This window comes from Mesoplodon densirostris, chromosome 18 (genome assembly GCF_025265405.1).
Source record: "Mesoplodon densirostris isolate mMesDen1 chromosome 18, mMesDen1 primary haplotype, whole genome shotgun sequence".
Lineage (NCBI taxonomy): Eukaryota > Metazoa > Chordata > Mammalia > Artiodactyla > Ziphiidae > Mesoplodon > Mesoplodon densirostris.
Genome location: NC_082678.1, coordinates 3,668,418 through 3,691,887, shown reverse-complemented (window position 1 = coordinate 3,691,887; position 23,470 = coordinate 3,668,418). Strand labels below are relative to the sequence as shown.

At 53.6% G+C, this 23,470-nt stretch overlaps 2 protein-coding genes across 3 annotated transcripts; one reads left to right on the top strand and one right to left on the bottom strand.

Moving 5' to 3' along the window:
• The first annotated feature begins 6,103 nt into the window (after positions 1-6,103).
• On the top strand, positions 6,104-12,819 carry PNPO (pyridoxamine 5'-phosphate oxidase). Of its 2 annotated transcripts, none has more exons than XM_060082282.1 (7): positions 6,104-6,381; positions 7,266-7,390; positions 8,710-8,809; positions 9,636-9,689; positions 9,945-10,037; positions 10,397-10,467; positions 10,689-12,819. In XM_060082282.1, the coding sequence occupies exons 1-7, from the start codon at positions 6,244-6,246 to the stop codon at positions 10,855-10,857; spliced, it is 750 nt and encodes a 249-aa protein (XP_059938265.1). In that variant the 5' UTR covers positions 6,104-6,243; the 3' UTR covers positions 10,858-12,819. The 2 variants fall into 2 exon arrangements, with proteins under 2 accessions (XP_059938265.1, XP_059938264.1); XM_060082281.1 differs by having other exon boundaries at positions 9,945-10,073.
• Positions 12,820-15,744: 2,925 nt separating this feature from the next.
• On the bottom strand, positions 15,745-16,047 carry PRR15L (proline rich 15 like). Its single transcript, XM_060080424.1, has one exon. It carries the CDS (start codon positions 16,045-16,047, stop codon positions 15,745-15,747), a length of 303 nt encoding a protein of 100 aa, XP_059936407.1.
• Between the last annotated feature and the right edge of the window lie 7,423 nt (positions 16,048-23,470).

The following is a 23,470-nucleotide window of genomic DNA, read 5'->3' as shown; positions in this document are numbered from 1 at the left end:
AGAAAACACAGTTCCCCAAGGTCCCTTCCCAGGGTGGAAGGCCAGGCCAGAACCCAGCTCTACCCAAGAGAGAACGCTGGCCACAGTTTCTGTTTTTCTACTCTCCCTCACCCCAGCACCACAGGGAAGGCAGCAGGCCGAGTTTGGTTTTAGCAAGGGCTGCAGATCTGAAATCTTGGTGGGGATTTTTGGGGGTGGGATAGGGCTCATTAGGAGATCAGGGGTTGGGATGGGAGGCAGACTGCGATTGGACCCAGCTCAGTACCTGTGTTTAAACCTAGCAGGGGCCTGAAGAGCATCTGAGCTGAAGGAAGAGGCAAGTTGTTCTCAAGCATATAGAGAACAGTATGTGCTTTTCTTGTAACAACAATGCCTCTTAATCAGCCTCGAAAGGACACAGCCAGGGTGGCTGTTCTGTGCAAGAGTGGCAAGGCTCCTTTAGAGCTATCCGTCTCCTTACTGTGTTTCCTTTGTCACCAGCGCCTGCATTTTTGCAAGCAAACAGCTTGTCCTTAGAGCCAGTCCACCCTCACATCAGCTGAAGAAATAAAAAGGAGATGGATCTCAGATCGATCACAGGTCCTGTGCCCCCATCACTTCTTTATTAACAGGCAGGGAGTCCCGTCCCAAGCATACTTAAGCCCTTTGGGTGATACCAGACCAACCACTGTCTCCACCCTGCCATGGAAGCCTCCTAACCAGCCCAGCAGCCCCACTTCTCATTGCTGCACTGGCAGGAGGAGGAAGACATGAGGTATATTTATCTACTCTCACGTGCGGATTGTGTGACTAGAAAACTGCCGTACTGTGTTCTTGATGGGGATTGGCGAGAGAAGGGGAATGTTAACAGCTGACCTCTTTCTGCCACGTGTTCCCCACCGGCTTTGCTCTTGGGCACAAAGAACTGTCCTTTCCTGGGAACTGATTCCAAGTCATGTGCTTTATGCTTCAAGTGTGGAAACTGACCTGACTCCTTGGCATCCTTTGGAAATGAGGTGTCAGCCCTCAGCGGGCAGAACAGTGTGCTGGCACTCGGGATATCCCTTCTCCAGTGAGACACATGGGTTCAAAAGTTAGGCCTGATCATCTCTGCCCGCCATGGGATGCCTGAGTTAGAAAGGGAGCAGGAGGGCTTCCCTGGTGGCACAGCGGTTGATAGTCTGCCTGCCAATGCAGGGGACACGGGTTCGAGCCCTGGCCCGGGAAGATCCCACATGCCACGGAGCGGCTGAGCCTGTGCGCCACAACTACTGAGCCTGTGCTCTAGAGCCTGCGAGCCACAGCTACTGAGCCCACGTGCCACAACTGCTGAGGCCTGTGCGCGCCTAGAGCCCATGCTCTGCAACAAGAGAAGCCACGACAGTGAGAAGTCTGCGCACTGCAAGAAGAGTAGCCCCCCGCTCACCGCAACTGGAGAAAGCCTGTGCACAGCAACGAAGACCCAACACAGCCAAAACAAATAAATAAATTAATTAATTTTTTTAAAAAAAGGGAGCTGGAAAGTGTATTCTGCCTAGCACCAGCTGTTGGCCTGGGGAGAGAACAGAGGGACCTGGTGGCAAATTAGCCCTCATCTGCTTTAATCCATCCCTTATTTACTGGAGAGTTGCAGGGGGTGGGGACTGTTGACACTGATGTGGCCCAAGTTCGCCCTCGCCAGAGGCCTCCCCAGGACACCTGATTGGCCCTGGTTGAAAATCTGGGGGCAGGCTACTCCCAGCAGCTTGAGAGTGGGGATCACACAGCCCGAGTTCCCTCCCCAGGGTCCAGTGCACGAAGGCCACCCCTCACCACCCCCTCCTGTCTGCTCAGTGATGCTCAATGCTGCGGCTCATCCAGATACTAGGATTATGAGCCCGAAATAAAAGGGGGCTGGGGAAGACCCTCCCCTCCTGAAGGCACATCGGGCAAAGTACTTCTTTGTTTTCTTAACTAAACCAGCAAATAGATCTCAGGCTTCCTTCCAACGACTCAGTCCATCTTGACAATCACCTTTGAGGCCCCACACTTGAGTTTAATGATGGGAGTCGCCTGCAGCATCTCAGGTCCCTGCACCCATCAGGGGCTCGTGGCTGAGGTCTAGATGGTGGTGGATTCCAGGGAACCTAACTTGGGGGTCAGACACTGCCTTGGGACAGAGACCTCCTGTCACCTGACCAAGGTCTCTGGGGCTGGGATGAAGCCACTAAGGGAACTGCAATAATCTCAGGACAGGTGGCAGTTGGGTTTCCTAGTGAAGAGGTCCTCGGGGAGGATGGAGTAAAGAAGAGGGGTGTGGGTGAAAAGAAAGCAACCACGGAGGGAGAGGCAGAGAGTCAGGGCTTGGAGAGGAGCGTCAAATACCTGCTCATCGGGATTGTGGCCGAGAGGAAATAAGAAACGACCACAGGTCAGGCCAAGAGCATTGACCAGGATTTCTCAAATGAAACTAAGGAACCGCCAGGTCATACATATCCTTTGGGCCTGCTGAGAACTCATCAGGCCTCCTCCCCCTGCCTGTGGCCCACTCTCTGATTAGCCAGTGCCCGGGCTAAGAGAGATGACCCAGCCAACTCACCCTGGAAACCTTAACATCCCTCCAGCCAACAAAGACCCTCTTGGTGGCCCTGCTCCTACCAGGTGCCAAAAAACCCCAAGCCCCACTCACCAAGTTCAGAGAAGTTTAAGAAAAGCAGATTATGCATAAACATTACAGATGAGCATTTCCTGGCTGGGATTTTGAGAAGGAGCCAGGGAAATTAAGCAGTGCCTCCCATGAAAGAGCTTCTCAGGGGGAACACATATGAAAACAATGGGACAGATTCGGGGAGCAATCCGTGAGCACATGCACAGGACTGTGTGAGGGGTTAACTCCATAACCGCAAGCAGGACAGTCGGGTAAGGGTCAGCCTCCCTGCATCCCCCTCTGGGTCACCTGATAACCATACTCAGGGCTCAGGCATCTGCTGGCAGGGCACCAAGCACCCACTCGTCTGTGTGTCCTGAGGCTCCACACTGAGTTCACCCAAAGCTGGGCTGGAGAATTCCTGAGATCTGGGCCCCCAGCACACCCCTTCTGGCCTGCTGTTGGTCCCCTGGAAAGCTGGGTGCTATACTTCAGGAGCATCTTTACCACTCTTCCAGGCCCCCTTCCCTTCCCAGACATTGTCATCCTCCCCCATGGCTTCAAGTGCCACCGTGGAGGCTCATGACACCTAAACCATCCCATCAGCCCAGACCTCTCCCCCAGCTCCAGAATTGATCTTCCAACCCAACCGAATGTGGTTGTCCCATAAGTCCTCACACTCCACAGGTCTGATGGCGACTTCATCTTTCCCCTAAGCCTCTCCTCCAACATTCCCCCACTTCAATGAACGGCACTGCCCATGTCACCTAAAGCCATCCTGCTGAGTCAAGTCCCTCTTCTCCACCCCACACCCCCCAAACTCAGGCAACAGGCTCTGACGCTTAGAGAGAACACGGCAGCGTCTTGCCCTCCTTCGCCTATCACCCACAGTCACCAGAACCACATCCCAAAACAAAAATCCAATCACCAGGGGCTTCCCTGGTGGCGCAGTGGTTGAGAGTCCGCCTGCCGATGCAGGGGACACGGGTTCGTGCCCCGGTCCGGGAAGATCCCACATGCCGCGGAGCGGCTGGGCCCGTGAGCCGTGGCCGCTGAGCCTGCGCGTCCGGAGCCTGTGCTCTGCAACGGGAGAGGCCACAACAGTGAGAGGCCCGCGTACCGAAAAAAAAAAAAAATTCATTTCTCCCAAGCAGACGAACCCCTTGCTGGGGTTGCAGCAGTAGCAACACAGCCAGCGGGCATGTCCCCCCTCTGGTTTGCACTGCGGGGCTGCTTTGTGATCTAGACACCAAATCCCACTAGGCAGAAAAGCACAATACAAGCCTACTTACTATCTTCAAGATGAAGGAGCAAATACAAAAAGGCAACCAGTTGCAAACTTCCTCACTAACAGCCAAGGATGGAAGAGGCTGTCAGAATCTAGAGCTTTTTCTCTCTACCTGGCCTCAAAAAACCAGGAATTAGACACCCTGGTTTGACAGCAGTACAGGATAAAAACTTAGAATCGTTGTCTAAAGCCTAGCCCTTGCTACCTACCTGATCTTCAGCAGGCACCGAGCCCCCGACGACTTGCCTGGTCTGTTTTCTCACCACCTATAGCTACAGCAGCATCACACTCGACTTGTTCCCTCTTCCTGGCATGCCTGTTCCGTTGTCCATCTGGAGAACCCTTACTCATTAAGACAAATCAAATGTCTGCTCCCTTTATGAAGCCTTTACTGACTGTGTGACCTCTGGAGACCACTGCCTCCTTTTTGCTCCCCCTTACCTTGCAGAAACATCTGTTAAAATTCCTGTAACTCCTTAGCTTACAGATCTGCCTCCCGCTGTAGACTATAAGCTCCTCGTGGGCAGGAACCATGCATCTTCATCTTCATATTTTCAGACCTAGCTCAGGGCCTGGTCCAAAAGAAGTCTTTAACACATGTCTACCCCACTATACCGAGCCCTTGGCTTTTAATTTTTAAGCAAACCATTCAAATGATCCTAGCCTTGGTGCCCCAGCATCTTGGGTGCAGGGTAGCACAGCCCAGCAGGGCTAAGAGTGTAGCTGCATGAACAAAATCATCTGAGCTGAAGGGTACTAATCACTGCTTACCCAGGTTCAAGTGCAGGGCCTTGGGAGGAGGGGAGCAATGTTCATATGTGGAAAGACAACTTCAACAAGAAAGAAAGCCCAGTCAACTCTCTCTCGACTGTGTTGACAGAGAAAAATGATGGCAACACAAAAACTTGGTACCAGCGGAGGATCCATAGATCAACATCGTTAAGCCTTGAGACATGTATTATTTCTTTGCAGCAAATTTGTTTTTCCAGATTCTATTTGGCTCAAGCTATGTGCACATAATAAAGGATGATAGGTATCTAATGTTGGGCTTAATGAAGCTTGGCTGTAAGGCAGACACCTGGGCAGGGCAGGAAGTTTCCCTTACCTGGCACAGTCCTGGGGTGCCTGCCTAGGTGGCTCCTGCAGCTCCACTTCCTGATGTGGGTGGAAACCAGGACTACACAGAGGCCTCGACCCAAGGCTGCCCCAGCCAGGTCAAAGCTGGAATGGGCGCTGGCAGGTGTCCTATTTCTCAGCCCTGAGTCCACAGCCTGGAAGTGACTTTTGCATAGCCACCTGCTCCCCTGTGCCCTCCTTTACGGCTGGCACTGACCTGGAAGCTAGACTCCAGCTACCTAGAAAGGGCAAAACGTGAAAAAGGAGAAACAACAAAGATGGAGGTGGCCCGGGAGAGGTGGGCCAATCTTTCCATCTACCAGAACACTGGCTAGTGTGAACTCTGCTGCAACCACAAAAGGGGAAACCATGAGGAAAGGGAGCAGCATGCTCTGACCCAGGTTATAGCAATGAGGCTGGAGAGAGGGGATTCAGAGCTGGAAGATGGTTCTGGTCTAGGTGGCTTGATCCCAAATTTCCCTCTTCCCCTTTCCCATTCAGCCATCTGCTTTCTTACCATAGTCTTGACCCCACTGCTCCTCCCCAGACCCCAGAGTACCTCCCCATACTCACACACTATACAGCACCTATCCCGTGAGATCCACAAGTCATTTGCAACCTGTCCCACTCTTGAACGCCAATTTCTCCCCCCACCAGATCGCCCCTTTCTATGTCTCCACATCACCTTGCCTCAGACTCTGGCCCCTAATTCCATTTTCCATTTGTCCTTTCCTGGCACCAGCCTCCTCCGAGGGGTACTTTCTGCACCAAGCTGGGCTTCAGGCACCTGCTAGGGGCCGGCCCCTTGATACTGACTACTCCCCTCAAGCCCCCAGCGGCTCATTCCCCGTCCCGGGCCAGGGCCGCTTCATGTCCTATACCTTTAACAAACTCCACGTGCGTGTTAACGGCGGTGACAGCATTTCCTTGTCTCTCTGATCCCGCCCCCGGAGGCGCCGTCCATTGGCTGCAAGGTTCCTCCGTTCTTGCTCTAATTGGCCTCGCTCTTGGAAAACTCTGACCAATGGCATCTCCGCGCCCGGCTCCCTCCACCAACCCTGTCTTCCTATTGGCTCCCATTGGCTCGGAGGACTTGGGACCTGTGGGCCTGTGGGCCTGGCTCGGCAACTGGCAAATTCTTCCATGCCGGCGTAGATTCCCGGCCTAAGAAACTGGTTCCGAACCCAACGGAACCCAGCGCGGAGCGACGCCGGGTCACGTGACCTGCGGCCCCATGACGTTCCGGCTGCGGAGCGTCATCGGGACGTTCGGGCGACCCGCCGAGTGGCCCCGCTGCCTCCGCCACCTGTGCAGTCGCGGTGCTGTCATGGACCTGGGACCGATGCGCAAGAGTTACCGCGGGGACCGGGAGGTGCCGCCGCCCCGCAGGGCCTCCGCAGGGGCGGGGGCACAGGGAATCCGAGTCATCTCCGGAGCGGAGGGGAATGGGAGGGATAACCTGGGGTTTCTGGTCCACCCCTTGGGGCTCGGGGTCACCTCCGTGGGAGAAGGGGATTCAAAGACAATCAAGGGGGAAGGTGTTCCGGGGAAACGAGGATGAAGGTGGACTCCAGAGGCAGCGTGTCTTAGGGGCTCAGGGCGCGCACTCGGGGGTCTGCCTGGATATCCTGCAGGTCGCTCCGCGCACCCCTTGGGCGGTTTACTCACCTCCCTGGGCCTGTTTCCTCACCTGTGAAGTGATAGTACTGACCTCACGGGGATATTATGGACTTGGATATTTGAAAAATGCCTAAACAGTGATATTAGTTTATGCATGTTTGATAAATAAGTAACACGTGGGGCAGGTGGACTATTTTACGCAGGAGGGGAGGAAAAAGCTCCTGGCTCTTAACTGCCTTTTCCCTCCTCAGGAGAGAAACCAAAAGAATTATTTTGGAATTGGGGCCCAGGGCCTGGTTACCAAATCTGGTTGCCTGTGATCATTTCCAGAAATGCATGTTAAACATGCAAGTTTTCATGAAACCTCAGACCTACTGAATGAGAATTTACAGGGTGGAGCCCAGGAATCTGTCTTTTTTTTAGGCTCCGCAGGTGATAGGTTTGACGCCCATGACATGAAACCCTGATTTGTCCATCCGTAGGTGTGGGACCTCTTCACCTTTTCGTGTTTTTTGTTATGAGATAGTTGTTATGAGGACTCAATGAATTAATATTTGAAAAGTGCCTGGAACAGAGCCGTGTGCACAGTAGGCACTACATGTGTTTGTTAAGTGAAATACAACTCTCCCTTCCCAGGCGTTTGAGGAGACTCAGCTGACCTCCCTGAACCCCATGAAGCAGTTTGCTGCCTGGTTTGAGGAGGCTGTTCAGTGTCCTGACATAGGGGAAGCCAATGCCATGTGTCTTGCTACCTGTACCAGGTAGGCATAGCTGTGGGCCCTTCTGAAGGTGGGTACAGATGAAGTAGGAAACTTAAGAAGCTCTCAGTTTGATGGATGACCACTGTATGATTCTAGTTGTGTTATTAACATGCTGTGTGGCCTCAGGCAAGTACCTTGTCCTCTCTGGGCCTCAGTGTCCTTACCTGTAAACCAGAGATTAGACTTTACTCAATTCCATTTCAGTGATAAATGTAGTGCCTCATTCATCTCTGCCCTTGATGTACCCATCTCCCCAATACACACACCTTTGTCTCCCGCATCTCCTGGCCTCCCCAGTTCCCATCTGCCTTTTTTTTTTTTTTTTTTTTTTTTGCGGTACACGGGCCTCTCACCGTAGTGGCCTCTCCCATTGTGGAGCACAGGCTCCGGACGCGCAGGCTCAGCAGCCATGGCTCACGGGCCCAGCCGCTCTGGGACATGTGGGATCTTCCCGGACCTGGGCACGAACCCGTGTCCCCTGCATCAGCAGGCGGACTCTCAACCACTTGCGCCACCAGGGAAGCCCCCCATCTGCTCTTTGAGAGGCAGATCTCCTGGAACCTCTCCATAAAGCCCTCTTCCTCTCTTGAAATCCAGCACAGTGCTTGTTTGTGTCATTCATTTGACAGTCAATCATAAACCCCTTGAGACATCTCTTATATTAGCCTCTTATTCAACTCTGCTTGTCCCCCACTCACTAAAGCACAAGGCCTTGAAGGCAGGGCTCTTGTACTGTGCCCCCAGATATCCCCCAGAGCTAGTTTGCTTGGGCCACCATAACAAAGTACCACAGACTGGGAGGGCTTAAACAACAGAGATTTATTTTCTCACAGTTCCAGAGGCTAGAAGTCCAAGGTCAAGGTGCTGTCAGAGTTGGTTTCTAGTGAGGCTTCTCTTCCTGGCTTACAGATGGACACCTTTTTTGCTGTGTCCTCACGTGGCCTTCCCTTTGTGTGTGCAGGGAGCGAGGTCTCTGGTGTCTCTTCCTCTTCTTAATAAGGACACCAGGCCTGCTAGGTTAGAGTCCCACTCTTATGACCTCATTTAACCTTACTTATGTCCCTAAAGGTCCTACCTGCAAATATAGTCACATTGCGGGTTAGGGCTTCAAAGCTGAATTTTAGGGGAACCCAGTTCAGTCCATTACAGAACCGTAGGCAGTGATGTCATACTGCACCTCCAGGACGGATTCCCGTGGGCAAGTGGGAATGGGCAGCCTGAGTGCACAGACAGTGCAGAATCCGGGGGTTCAGGTGTAGGGGTGCTCAGACATCCTGTGGGGAGGGGCTCTGACCCCGGTGCTTTGCTCTTTGCCGCAGAGATGGGAAACCGTCCGCCCGCATGGTGCTGCTGAAGGGCTTTGGCAAAGACGGCTTCCGCTTCTTCACTAACTTCGAGAGTCGAAAGGGACAAGAGCTGGTGAGGGTTCACGGTAAACCCTCCCGGGGCCTGCAGGGTCCAGCCCTGGCTCATCGGTCACCTTCTCATGCCATAGCTGCGCCAGCCCACTTGCCGGCTGCGCTCAGGCACCATCCCGCCTGCGGGCCTTGGCACTTGCCCTTCTCTGCCGTGGATGAGTGCCCTCTAGGCACCCCTACCTCCCCATGTTTACCTGAGTAGCTCCCGTTCCTTTGGGTCCAGCCCCCACCTTACCTCCTCAGGAAAGCCTTCTGGACTCCCAGGCTGAGTCGGCCCCTCGCACTGTTTGCAGTCATTATAACTGGCAACTTTCCTTTCTGCCGTTTTTGTAGTTTCTAGCCATGCATGTATTTATGGGATTATGTGATGAACGTTTGGGTCCTCTGCTAAACTGTAAGCTCCTTGGGGTCACAGGCTGCATCTGTGGTATCTCTTTTATACCCCCAGCACCTCTCCTGGTGCTGAGCACAGAGCTGGCACTTCGTATGCATTCAGTTCGTGAATCCAAAATGAGTACCCTGCCCTGAGTCCAGTGCAGCCACACGTACATGCCTGAGGATTTGCAAATCTGTGGGTGAGAGAAATGGCAAGCCTCACTTGGGAGTCCATCTGGCCCATTTACCGTGTGAACCTGGGCACGTTACTTAACCTCCCTGAGCCTGTCTCCACACCGGTAAAAGTAGGCCTACCTTTGAGGATTTAAAAATGAGACGTTACAGTGAATGCATCTGCAGTGGGCCTGCGCGATGCAGACTCCCTGCCTTCCCCCCATGCTGGAGGCATCCTCACTCCTGTCCTGATGACTGTCTGTGGATTCTATTTCCAGGACTCTAATCCCTTTGCTTCCCTTGTCTTCTACTGGGAGCCCCTAAACCGTCAGGTGAGTGTGCATTCCTGGGACAGACTGGGGTGGGCAGGGGTGGGAAGGGCCTGAGTTTATGAATGAACCTGGTGAGGGTCCCCAGGCTGGGCAAGCATCCTGCCTTTCAAACGGCTCTCACTTAGCTGGGCTAGCTGGAGTCAGGCGTGACGGGGCAGTGGATAAAGAGAAGAACAGAGAGGACTGGGGCCTGCACTGGTTGGGGGGGCAGGTGGCATTGAATGCCGCCGTCTAACCAGGACCATCCCTGTGCAGGTGCGAGTGGAGGGTCCCGTGAAGAAGCTGCCCGAGGAGGAGGCCGAGTGCTACTTCCACTCCCGCCCCAAGAGCAGCCAGATTGGGGCTGTGGTCAGTCACCAGAGTTCCGTGATCCCTGATCGGGAGGTGAATGGGGCTTCTCCTTAGTCCTCTGGGTGGTAGTGCTTTGACTCAGCCCCAGAGGCTGTCCCCAGGGGATGCCAGGGCCCTCTCTCTCCAGCAAAATGAAATGGATGGTCTCCCTGGGGGACATGGATTTGGAGAGCAGGGAACAGGCCTCCTGTATTTGTCTGACCCTCCCGTTGGACTGCGCCCCTAGAGGACAGAGGCCAGCCGGCCTTGCTCACCAGTGTCCTCAGCACCTGGCACAGAGCACATGCTCAGTAAGTGGTGATTAAATGAATCACTGACTGGGTCTGACCCTTCCTCCATCTCCTTCCCCTGGACAGTATCTGAGAAAGAAAAATGAGGAACTGGAGCAACTCTACCAGGAACAAGAGGTGCCGAAGCCAAAATACTGGTGAGTGATACCTGGTGGTCGCCTAGAAAGGGACACTGGGACCCTCGTGCTTACTTAAAGCTGCCCTGTCCATGGAATTACAGATCCACTCCTTCCTGGAAACCCTTGTTTGATGCACGCCAGCAACTCCCTTCACGGGGCTCTGGGATGGCGCGGAGGGTGGTGGGGTTGCCTGGCTGGAAAAACACGCACAGCACCGAAGCCTCTGCTTCTCCTTGTAGGGGTGGCTACACCCTGTACCCCCAAGTAATGGAGTTCTGGCAAGGCCAAACCAACCGCCTGCATGACCGGATCGCTTTTCGACGGGGCCTACCGACAGGAGACTCCCCCTTGGGGCCCATGACCCACCGAGGGGAGGAAGACTGGCTCTATGAGAGACTTGCACCCTGACTCCCAATCTGCTGGCGCTGACTAGAGCTGGGATCCGTGCTAAGAGAGGGTATGGGATCAGGAGCCAGGCCCTTCTAAACTCAACGCATTTCCCTTCCCACCTCTTATATTCAGGGCCCTTCAGAGAGTTCTCTGTAGTCAGCTGGTCTAGTGGAGTCCAACAGTGGCATGGACAATCACAAATGTAAAATAATCCCATAATTATTCTTGACCTTAACTATGATTTATTGGAATAGCTCCCTCTAGGGGTAGCCTCTGGTGTGATTCCCTTTTCTGGTGACGGGGTGGGCCCACAGCAGCCTTGTCTGTTATCACGTGACAGGCATACCGGCCAAAGCCCATTGGTCCCAGCAGAAGCACCTGAGCCAATCTAGCCAATTGGTTTTTCTTGTCACCAATTTGAAATTTGAAACGGAGGGACTCGGAGCATAGGAGTGTTTGTAGCCAAGTCAATAATGGCCGCCTAGAAGCAACAGCCTCTGGTGCTGCTCTTGCAACCCCCTCGGCAGTCCCTGGATCCTTTTCCCGTGTCTGGGTTGTGCAATTCCTCCTCCTACCTCAGAAAACCCATTATCTCTTTAAAAAAAAAATTTTTTTTTTCTGCTTAAACTAGCCATTATCTATTTGTGTTGCTTGCAACGAAAAGAACCTTAACTATCTCATTTACTAATAGGATATTTTTATACCACTTACCCAACTGATAGCTGCCTTCCATTATCCGAAGCACAGCAATGTGGAAAAGAGACTAAATTTATTCTCTGTAGCTCCAAAGGACCCATAGGTGGAAGCTGCACGGAAGTAGATTTCATCTCAATATGGGAAGAGATTTCAAACAACTGGGGCTGCCTAGGAGGGTGTAGGTTAGGTAATGAGTGTTCCGTCACTGTCAGACAGTTTTGTAGAAGGGACTTGTGCTGGTACCTATGTATCAGGAAGCTTTTCATCAAGCTTTACTTTCCATATTTGGTTATAAAAACTATATGTATGTGAAATACATGTATACATTTATATGTATTTTACTTTCCAGGTATAAAATTAAATAATAGAGATTATACTTTTCTGACACTCACACATCCTTTTACCCCCACCCCCCACCCCCAACTGATGATGACTCCTAGATCACTGGTTTTCATCCTCACTGGAGTTACCGAGGAGCTTTAAAAACCCTGGTGCCCGGTCCCACCCTCAGAGATGATTTGACCAGTATGAGTGCAGCCCGGACTTGGGGAAGTTTAAAAGGTCCTCGGGGAATTCTGTGCAGCCGAGGTTGAGACCCCCCCAGTAGTAGATGCTTGCTACTTGCAGTGTGGTCCACAGGCCAGCAGCATCAGCATCACTTGGGAGCCCAGCCCAGACCCACTGAATCTCACTCAGCTTTCAACAAGACCACCCCCACTCCCAGGCAACCCAATGCACTAGCCTCCACTTCTAAACCAACCGCCTCCCACACTCACAATTGGATTCTTCAGTCACCCTTGGCCGAGGCCTGTGCTGAGCTGTAGTATTTGCTTTCCTCGAGCCCAAGTCTGGTGACCAGGGACAACCTGGATGAGTGGCCTACAGGCTGCGGAGAGGAGCCAGGCTGGGCAAATGTTTGCTGTGACTAAGCCAGGATCAGAGAACTGACTATTTGTACACATTGGCCTTGAGCTTGCTACTCTGTAAGCTGCTTCATTCCATTGCATGGGCGTGTGCTTCCGTGTCTGTTACTGACTGCCTCCTCCAAGGGTGGCCCTCTGGGTGTTGGCCCTCTGGGTGTTGGCCCCCGTTAAGCCTGGGTGCAGGAAGGCACACAGTAATCCTGTGGCCACCTGCAGGAGAGGGTGCTGGGGTGCCCTTCCCTACTGTGTCCTGTTTGCATTGTTGGGGGCTGTGTCCCCCCTGCTTTGGGCCTGGTCTCAGCTGTTCCTTTCCTCTCCTCTGTCTGACAGTCACTGTGCCAAGTCTATAATAAAAGCTCGTCAGCCACGCGTGATATTAATGTTCAATCTAGCCCGGTCTCATCCGCGCCCCCCAGGATTGAGGGGAGTTGGGGAATTAAGCAACTCCTCCCAACTGGCTTCTCCCCTCTGGGAGGTTGGGCGTCCAGCAGGGGGAGCCCGAAGCCCGGGGTTGGCCCCTCCTGGGCGGCGCAGGCCAGTTCTGGTCGGCCCTCCCTGCCTCCCCCTTTCCCCCTTTCCACCCCTGGGTCTTGTCCCAGTGAAACTGTGGTCGATAACCCGTAGCCTCTCCCGCCTCCCGCACATATTTGCATCCTTGCTTCCTCCTCCTCCTGCCCCGGCCTCGTGAAAACTTGCAGCCGCCTTGGCTCTGACTCCCTGGGCAGCCAGATCTCCCTTTGGCTTTTAGTACCTCCCCCCCACCCCCATGCATCCATCCCCCAGCTTAGGGATATATGTGGAGTTCCCTTGGAAGATTCCGCAGACATCACCTTGGGCCGTGGAGTGGGGTGGTAAGCATGGGGCAGGGGGGCCCGCAGACTCTCTCACCTAAGAGGGGTGGTGGTGCATGCGTCGCCAGCGTGAGATAGAACCACAGGTCAGTGGCCCAGGGCCCAACCTCACCCCCCGGCCTTGCCTCAGGGAACCTTAGGATGGCTGAAGTGGCAGGTCCCTATGGTCTGGGGTCACAGGGGACACTCACCTTTGAAGCTGGTTGACTTTCCCTCCCTGGTTCCAGAGTCTGGGCAGCCCCATTGGATGGTGCTCACCTTCCAGGATCCCGAGGCCCAGACATAACCCCACCTCCCCTTCTGCAGAGGGTGACTGTGCTCCTTTCCTTGTTCTGAGCCTCAGTTTCCCTTCCCTAAGCAGATAAAAATCAAGTGTGGAAGGGCCTGTGTGGTGCAGCAGTCATGTGTACAGCTCTGGCCTCCGTCCCAGCTAGGCCACTGCAAGCCCTGACCTAGGGCTAGTGACTTGACCTCTGTAAGCCTCAGCTAATGCACCTGGAAAACTGGAAAACAGCGATAATGACAGCACCTGTGATGAGAGAGTTAAAGGAGGACCCTCGTGGAGGACTTGTCACAGCGCCTGGCCTGTTAGAAGCCCGCTGTGAGTGTCAGCTGCTAACCCTAGGCAGAGCTGCAGCCCTGGGAAAGTCAGCTCCTCCATGGGAGGCTTTATGGACTGAGTGATCGATGGGACCCTAGAAAGTTCCATGGGGTGGGGAGGGATAAGGGAAGAGGCTTTGGGGAAAGCAGCACACCTGAGCCCGCCTTCCCTCCCTCCGGCCCCTGGTCTCCCACACTCATCCTCAGAGCTCCCTCTGGCCTGGGTGAGGCCACCTAACAAAGGCACCCTTGTACAGGTCTGTTTGTTTTGGTAAATTTCCTGAGTACCTCCCTGGGGTGGCCCAGTAGCCTGTGAGGAGCTGACCTGGAAGCCACAGAATCACATTGTTTAGTTGCCACCTTGGTCTCTCTCTGTTCCCACCATGAGCTCCAGAGATTTGGCCCATTTTCCCCAGTTCTCAGCTCCTGGGTCTGGACCTAACAGCATAGGGAGTAAGCTCTCTCCTTGTCCTTAAACGGTAGCTGTGGGCTATGATGGAGTTGCTTCATAAAGGAAGGGGAAGGAATCCGATATTCACCGGGCGCCTACTATAGGACTACTTACGGGCCACTTAATACGGACCACACCCTGTGAAATAGGTATTATTACAGCCCCTTTTACAGAAGAGGAAACTGAGGCTCAGAGGAGGTGTTTTTTGTTATGTTCCCCCAAATCACACAGCTACTAAGGGGGGAACCAGAATTTGAATCTAGATCCCAAACCAAACCACTGAGATTTGGGGATTGGTCACCAAAGGTCTACTCCATCCTCTCGGAGCCCCTGACAGCCTCTCTTGCTGAGGTGTAGCTAGCTCCCTCCTTTACTCTCTTCATCTCCAGATGCTAAAGATGGCTTGGTGGTGACGTTAGTGACCCAGGTATTACATATTTACACCTGGGGAGCCTTCCTGGTGCTTGAAAGGAATCGTTTGAACACAAAGTAAAAAAGAGTAAAGGCATGAAAAACAGCCTCTCAATAAATGCAAGACAAGAGCATAAATAGGTTCTCTGCTTTTGCAGCATTGTTTATTACAAAAGAGAGAAACCTACGATGATTTTTTTAAACAAAATTCAAGGCTGCAGGACTCATCTCTGAGGCCGATCCATCTTAAATACTAGTAGGGGGAGGAGGGCTCCTGTCAGAGCCTCCCACCCCCTTTCTGAGTTTGGACCCACGGGGCAGTGTAGCTTTCCTTTGAGGGTATGTGCAGGAACCCATGGGGTCCCTAATCTGGCCTCTGCAGCACCCCCTAGGGAGTGCCAGGGTTGCCCTCCCCCTGCACACCTGGGGGCAAAGTTCCAGGAAGTTTCCCACCTGAGTTAGGAGGTGAGCTCAAGTTCAGCATCTCCGCCTCAGCTCCAGGAAGCCACCCCGCATCACGTGGCTTCTGGAAAACGCACTCTCAGAATCGATCCAGAGAAGAATCACAGGTAGAGAAAGTAGAGGGAGCAGCAATTCAAACTCACCCTTGACCCTGTGCCCCAGGAGGGGGTGGGGTCTGTCCAGCTCCCTGTTCCGTTACTTCCACGCCCACCTCCCTGCTGGAGCTTCCACCTCCTCGAGGAGGGCTGTCCTTCCTGAGTGGGACTTTTCATCCTTGAACTGGAGTGCCTTTGTGTGTGGTGGGGGAAGGCGGGAGGACCTGGGATCTCTCAGGCCTTTCAGAAAGCTGGAGAACATAAATACAAACCTAAAACCAGACGTTTCCTGCCAGCAGGCATCAACTGCCGCCGAGGCTTCAGCTGTGGCCAAAGAGGCCAGCGTGGTGAGCTCCCGTCTCAGATCCGGCTGACGGCAGGCAGTGGGGAGGTGCTCGCATCCTCCCTGGCCCCCTTCACTGTCCTTTGCCCTCCCTGTCATCAAAGAGGTTGGGGTTCTCCGCCAGCGTGGCTCGGACTTTCTTCTTCTCTTTGAAGCGGCCCGAATTGGAGACATTGACGTGCTTCCCCTTTGTGCTCTTGTCCACAATCTTCTCCAAGCGGGCGTTGAAGTGGCCGTTGGGGCCCCCGCCGTCAGGCCCTGGGGGCTCTGCGCCGCTCTCCGTTTGGGTGTAGGTGTCAGGGATCTCATACAGCACCTTGGGAGTGGATTTCTTTTTCCGGAGGAAAGTCAGCTTCCACCAACCAACTTCGGTCATGGTGCTCTCAGACCCGAGGGTGGGGCTTTCTGCAGGAGCAGGGGGTGTAGAGAAAGGGGTCAGTGGGGAGAAGGGGCGGGGGCCTCGGAGCAGCCCTTGCTAGTCTCCCAAACGTGGGCGATTTTCATAGCCTGGGCTTGAAAGAATTGAAGCCTGGGGCCAAATGAACCCAGGATTCAGGTAGGTGATGCAATACTTTTGGGGTATATCAGGAGAGGGAGGGGTCTGGGGAAGGGGTGGCCAAGAAGACATCCATGCGGAAGCCATCTGAGCCATGCGGAGGGGACAATGGGACAACCAAACACCACTGCCACGCAGCTTTGACACTCCAGGCCCCTTGGGGCTGCAGGAAGGGGAACGGCTCGTCCCGGTCACACAGCAGCCAGGCCTTGGCCACCTCCCCATTGCTGTTCCTGCTATACCTCCAGGCCCTGCTGCCGGGAGTGGACAGATGGTCAGCTGGTATCAGACGGACAGAAACGCCCCGTGCATGTTACTTGGAATTCATTACGAAATGAACTAGGATTTGTGATGTTCAGAGTAATTTGGACTTCCCAGTGGTCACCACCACGACTAAATGAGCAGCCGGGGTTTTTCTAAGGGGGAGAAATGTCAGGCTGGGAGCGGGAAGTCCCGACGACTGTTCCAGCCTCGGGACCTCTGGCAAGTTACTTCTCTGGACCTCAGTGTCCTCACCCATCCCTTTCAGCCCTAACATTTAGCTCTAACGTTAATCCCTGCCCATGAGGTAGACGTGCTTTGCAAAGTATTCAATAAAATTTATGCTGGGCTTCCCTGGTGGCGCAGTGGTTGCGGGTCCGCCTGCCAATGCAGAGGACACGGGTTCGTGCCCCGGTCCGGGAGGATCCCGCATGCCACAGAGCGGCTGGGCCCGTGAGCCATGGCTGCTGAGCCTGCGCGTCCGGAGCCTGTGCTCCGCAACGGGAGAGGCCACAACAGTGAGAGGCCCGCGTACCGCAAAATAAATAAATAAATAAATAAATTTATGCTAATGGAATTAGCATAAATTTTATTGAATACTACATTTATGCTAATGTAATTGTTGAGGGGTGGCTCCGCTTCCCAATACGGCTTCCACAAGGACAGGGGTTTGAAGGGGACCTGAATATTTGGAAGGAAGTTTGGCGCGGCCAAGAGGTACATGTGGGATCTGGTTATCACAGGCTGGACCCTCCATAAGGATACCCCACAAGAAGTGGGGCAAGGGGGCTGAAATCCAGGCTTCTTCCCTGACAACATAATGTGTCGTGACCCAGAAGTGGCCTAGCCTTTTACTAATTTCCACAAAGTTGCCGCCTGAGCTAGTCGAAGTTCTGGCAGATGAAGTTGCCTGGACACCACAAGAAGAAGAGAGCATAGACTGGAGGAATTAAGATCAATGAAAAAGGCAGAGCAATGAGACATGGAGACATCTCTGGGCCTGGAGGGACTGGTGGTCTGGTTCTCAGGACTCTGTGGCGTGGGCTGTGAAAGTCCTGAGGAGGAGGGTGCGATAGCCACAGTACACAGTACAGAAAGCTAGATGGGCGGCCGGCCTAAGCCCAGGCAAACGTGTCACCTACTTTTAAAAACTGATGGTCTTGGGAATTGCCTGGCGGTCCAGTGGTTAGGACTCCATGGTTTCACTGCTGAGGGCCCAAGGGCCTGGGTTCAGTCCCTGGTTGGGGAACTAAGATCCCACAAGCCATGCGGCCTGACCAAAAAAACCAAAAACCAAACAAACAAAAAAACCCTGATGGTCTTAACTACATTTACATTTTCTAGAAAGACCAGAAAGAAAGATGACAAATGATTAATAATGGTTTTCTTTATGTAGAAGGAATAGGGGATGTTTTCTCCTCTCTATTTTTTGATTCCCAGATTTTCCATAAAGAGTCTGGATTTCTTTTAGAGGGGGAGCATATCAAATTCAGAAAAAAATGAAAGCAGGATACTGACCTAGGCTTGGAATGAATTGAGTGCCTGCCTCCATGGCCCCCTTGTTGCGGTCATCCCCTGGCCCTCCGTATACCCATCCCCTTGCCCAAAGCAGATGCCCAGTGGATTGCTTCCCACCTCTCCGTCCAGGAAGCAGATCCCACTTTGCCAGCTCTGTCCCTCGAGTTGAGCTCCAGTAGCAAAAGAATCCCAGGGAGATCTAGTGCAGCTCCCACATAGAAAGTGAAGGAGGGGTGAGTAGTCAGATAAATACCTTCAGGGCACCCTGGAGAGGTGAGCGCACCAAGGGGACAGCCTGAGAGCTTTGCTTTGGCAGCCTGCCCCACCTGGGCTGAGCACAGCCTTGCACAGAACTTGGTGTGCCAGAATGGGTTTCTGGAAGGAGTTGTGGGGAGGGCTGGGAAGGAGGGACAGGGCGCTTGCTTGGCCTGTGGGTGCCCCAGTCACCACCTGGTCTGGGGCAAAGTCCACAGCCCCACCACCCTCCCACTGCCAAGGAACTTAGGGAGTGGAGGATCCAGCTCCTGAACCGACAGTAACCACCACACTGCCTAGCTCCATGAGAGCAAGTGGCCTCTGCTTGTGCCAGTTAAAATATACCCACTTTAGGGCTTCCCTGGTGGCGCAGTGGTTGAGAGTCCGCCTGCCGATGCAGGGGACACGGGTTTGTGCCCCGGTCCGGGAAGATCCCACATGCCGCGGAGCAGCTGGGCCCGTGAGCCATGGCCGCTGAGCCTGCGCGTCCGGAGCCTGTGCTCCGCCACGGGAGAGGCCACAACAGTGAGAGGCCCGCGTACCACAAAAAGAAAAAAAAAAAAAAAAAATATATATATATATATATATATATATATATATATACCCACTTTAACAGGTATTTGAACTTCGCCTCCACAGGGCTTAACTCTCCTTGGCGTAAAGGGAGCGACAGATCACAAGGAACTTGTCAGAAAACCACAGAGGGAGGTTGGAATAGCCCCGGACCCTGCCCTGGAGCCTCTACCATGGCACCAAGGCATTGGTGCCCTTGTCTCCTGGCCTTGAACTCTGGTCTCTCCAAGATGCTCTTTGCCACGGCTTGCTATCCCTTCTGTCCAGGAGGACATGGGCGCACCAGTAAGCAGGTGTTTGGCCCTCTAGGCAAGCCTGACCTATGGAAATCTGAACTTGCAGAACAGGTAAATTAGTGGACTATTCTTTGTTTTACAAGATAACCTGGCTATAAGATTCTTTTAAATAGTGAGCTACCCCAAAGTAGTGTAAAATCTGATTTGCTTTAGAAAAAAAAAAAAAGTGACACAATAGCCAAACTTCCCAGGTATCCAAAGTTGCAAAGAGCCAGATGCCTACAGCCACATGTCCATGCCTGGTCACAGGAGGCTAGGGAGGCCTGGGGGAAGGGAGAGTACCTGGGATTTTGAACAGACTGGGCATTTGGTGACACGTCTGCTTGTGCAGGACGCTGAGCAGGCCAGGCCGTGCTGAGGGCAGGGCCCTTGCCCTGGGGCCTTGCCATCCATGGGATGATAGAAATCAGCCCTGAAGGTGTAAGCTACACCTCTGCTGTTTGCACAGCTTGGGAACCCACAAAGGGCCTCACGGGACAGCCTGCCACCCCCTGCCTATGGTGGTCAGCACCCTGGCATGCAGGTAGGCACCCCAGGATAGCCCCCACCATGCCAGCTGGGTTCTGTGAGCTCTCCTAAGGGCCTTGCCCAGACTGGGCTAGGCTCCTTCTGAGCTGGGACAGGTTAACCATTGACAAGGGTGGAGGTGGAAGGATGGAGGGGGATTGAGGGAGCAAGTCAGCGTCCATGTTGCAAGACAAAACTCAGAACCCCCATCCCCCATCTCTCTGCAGGGCCCCTGTGGTACTTCACTCTGCATGAGACTGGGGTACCCTGGATAGGACAGGGAGGTGTTCCTACCGGCCAGCCAGAAACATCGTCCAGGCTGGGGGGTAGGAGGTGGTAGGCTCCAGCTCAGCAGGAGTTAACAGAGCGCTGCTCTGGAGTTAAACTTTCCCAGAAGGAGCTCTGTTGGAGGCCTGGATTGACTCCAAGAAGCCAGTGGGATGAGTGGAGCTCTGCCTGCCCACCTAGCGAGAGATGGGAGCCTGCGTGCCTGGTTCCCCCTCCCAGCTGGGCTTGTCAGCTGTGGAGGCAGAACTGGGTCCCCTGACAGAGGTCTGTGCCTCGGTTTCCCCTCCTGCCCACCGTCTGCCTGTACCTGTGATCCCGACCGCTCCGGGCTGCAGGCGAGAGCTTCCCTAGAGAAGGAGCTGAGTGGAGGAGCTGCCCCGAGGGAGGCTGAGGGAGGTAGGGGTGCCTCTGGGGTGCCACGCCAGGCAAGGCTCAGGCCAGGAGAGCTGAGTAGGAGAAGCTGTGCGGCAGGTGAGAGAGAAACAGGTGCAGGAGCGGGTACCTGCTCAGCGGCTCTGCAGCTCCAGGAGTCAAGGTGAACCTGAAACCCAGCCCTTCCCGGCTAAGTAAACAGAAGCAGAGGCTGGCTTGGCTGATGAATATTCATCACCCCAGAAATCCAACCCCCGCACCGCCCCCCCACCCCGCACCCACCCAGAAGCCAGGGTCCTCCAGGGACCGCCCAGCCAAGAGGAGGCAATCCTGAGAGAAGTCTGAGGTGGGGAGGACACGGGAGCCTCTCTCCTCAGTTTCCCCACTCTCAGGTGCCTGGTGGCACCCCCCAACCATAACCAAGGTCACCCCCACCCATTTCATGCCCCAAAGAGACCAGACCCTTTCCCGGAATGAACTGCCGCCTGGACGTTGCCCCCGGGCACAGTCAGGGAAGGGTTAAGGGCCGCTGCTCCCATTGGCTGGGAGAGAAGAGGTGCACCCGGCTCCTTTGAACTCCGGAGTCGAAACTAGTCCCTGGTTAAACTGGTTGGCAGACCGGTTCCCAGGCTCTGCTCCCAGGCTGTCCGCTCCCACCCCAAGCCTCGGGCGGGTGCTAGGTCGGGGGCTGTGGCTGCCTCCTGACCTGAAGGGCTTTCCTCAAGATCTCCCTGGAGGTGGGGTTGAGCAGTACCAGCCCCTCCTCAGGCCAGGTTCTCCAGACCCACCACAGCCTCAAGCATCCTCATCCCCTGCTCCCTCGCTTAGAAGTAGGCTTCAAAGACCTTGAAATCCTACCTTCCTCCATGCACTGTGTCCTGTTCCAGGCTCAGAGCGAGGCACTGGGTAGAGAAAAGGCATACGATTCCCCCTATCCCTGGCTCTCCCTCCAAGTTACGTTCTAAATTCTAATTAACCAACTCTCAGACCTGCCCTACCATCTCCAACCCTGCATCTACTTGGTTCAGCTTCTCATGGCCTCTTGAATTCGTGTTTGCCTCCATCCTAAATGTCCCCTTGTGCCCCTAGGCCTCAGGCGGACAGTCCTTCAAAGGCTCCCCACGGCCCATAGTGGAACAGGCTTGGCCTGGCCCTCCTAGGAAGGGGCCTCTGCAGGCTCCTCTCCCAACCCTCCCTGAATGTGCGCATGAGGTCTTTGTCTGCCTACCTTCCTGGGTGCAGAAGCTGCCTAACAGGATGCGATTAGGAATGGCCTCTCCACCCCCTGAGTAAACCAAGACAAACTCCTATCCATCCCTCAAGCCTAAATTAATTATTATGCCCCCTGCTCTACCAGGAATTTTCTTGTTCCTACAGGGCTTACTCACATGCTTCTAGTTAACATGCTATATACCATGATTGATTAAATATGTATACACACACATATATACATATATAGTATTATTTTTTAATTTATTTATTCATTTATTTATTTTGGGCTGCTTTGGGTCTTCGATGCTGCTTGCGGGCTTTTACTAGTTATGGCGAGCTGGGGCTAATCTTCATTGAGGTGCGAGGACCCCTCACTGCGGTGGCTTCTCTTGCTGTGGAGCACAGACTCTAGGCGTGCGGGCTTCAGTAGTTGCAGCATGCGGGCTCAGTAGTTGTGGCTCGCGGGTTCTGGAGCGCAGGCTCAGTAGTTGTGGCGCACGGGCTGAGTTGCTCCGCGGCATGTGGGATCTTCCCGGACCAGGGCTCGATCCCATGTCCCCTACATTGGCAGGTGGATTCTTAACCACTGAGCCACCAGGGAAGTCCACATATATAGTATTGTAATGATCTAGTCATGTATTTGCCTCCCTTATAGAATGTTAGCTCTTTGAGCCCAGAGTTATCTATCACTGATACTGACCTGATATATAGCAGGTACTTAATGCAAACTTTAAAATACAAATAAGAGGGACTTCCCTGGTGGCACAGTGGTTAAGAATCCGCCTGCCAATGCAGAGGACACGGGTTTGAGCCCTGGTCTGGGAAGATCCCACATGCTGTGGAGCAAATAAGCCTGCACGCCACAACTACTGAAGCCTACGCGCCTAGAGCCCACGTTTCGCAACAAGAGAAGCCACCGCAGTGAGAAGCCCGTGGACCGCAACAAAGAGTAGCCCCTCTCGCCGCAACTAGAAGAAGCCCGCGCGCAGCAATGAAAACCCAACGCAGACAAAAATAAATTAATTAATTACTTAATTTAAGAAAATACAAATGAGATACAGAAGTATTGCCTTTAAGAAATTCTTAATGTAGCCACTTGCCTTTGTCCTACTCTCCCTGGGGCAGGTAAATGTGAGAGAAAACACATTTATTTCACTTCTTGTGCTTTCAGCTACACCACGTATCAGGCTTGCTGATACGTTATCAATTCCCCTGGGGCCTATGTGAATTGAGGATATTACTTTGTAAGGTTCTCCTGCCTCTCATGAGAGGTACACACAGTTGTCCCAAGAAGGTTTCTAGATCTGTCACTTTCTCTGAAAGCCTAGTCTATTTCAGAATGGATGTCCAGTCCCAGAAGACACCAGAAGAGGCTAAAAACTTAACTCAGGTGTTGGGAAGATACTGGAAGGATGATGGGATGAGCCCTAGGCTGGAGGACTGTAACCAAGGGCCAGGACAGCATTTCCATCTGTAGGAGGAAGGGGCTTGTGCTGGAAGTGCTCACTGCCCCCGCTCCAAAATTCAGAGCTTTCTGATGTGTGGGACCCAGGAGGGCAGAATTCTGTTCTCTCAGCTCCAGTCTGGAGGATGCGCCCCAGTGGGTGGGATCCAGTGGATACCCACGTAGCCTGCCCTTCGAAGAATGCCAGCAGGACCAGGTGCAGGGGTAGAGGCCTGCCTCAGGTCCCCTTCCTGGGAGGGACCAGCCTGGGAAGTCAGGCCCAACCCCTGACCTTTGGTAGGTTTGTTTCTGGGAGGAGCAGGGTTGGGAGGGGAGTTTGAGATAAGGCTATAAACTATGAATATCCCTTAAAGAGATCACTCCCACAAGGCCGCTTTATTGCTTTCTAGCATTTTCTACCTTTTAATGCACCTCCCTAAAACTAGGTTCACGTACGATCTTCCAAATACAAACATGCAATGTGCACGTTTTCAGACATGTGTCCTTGTTGAGTAAA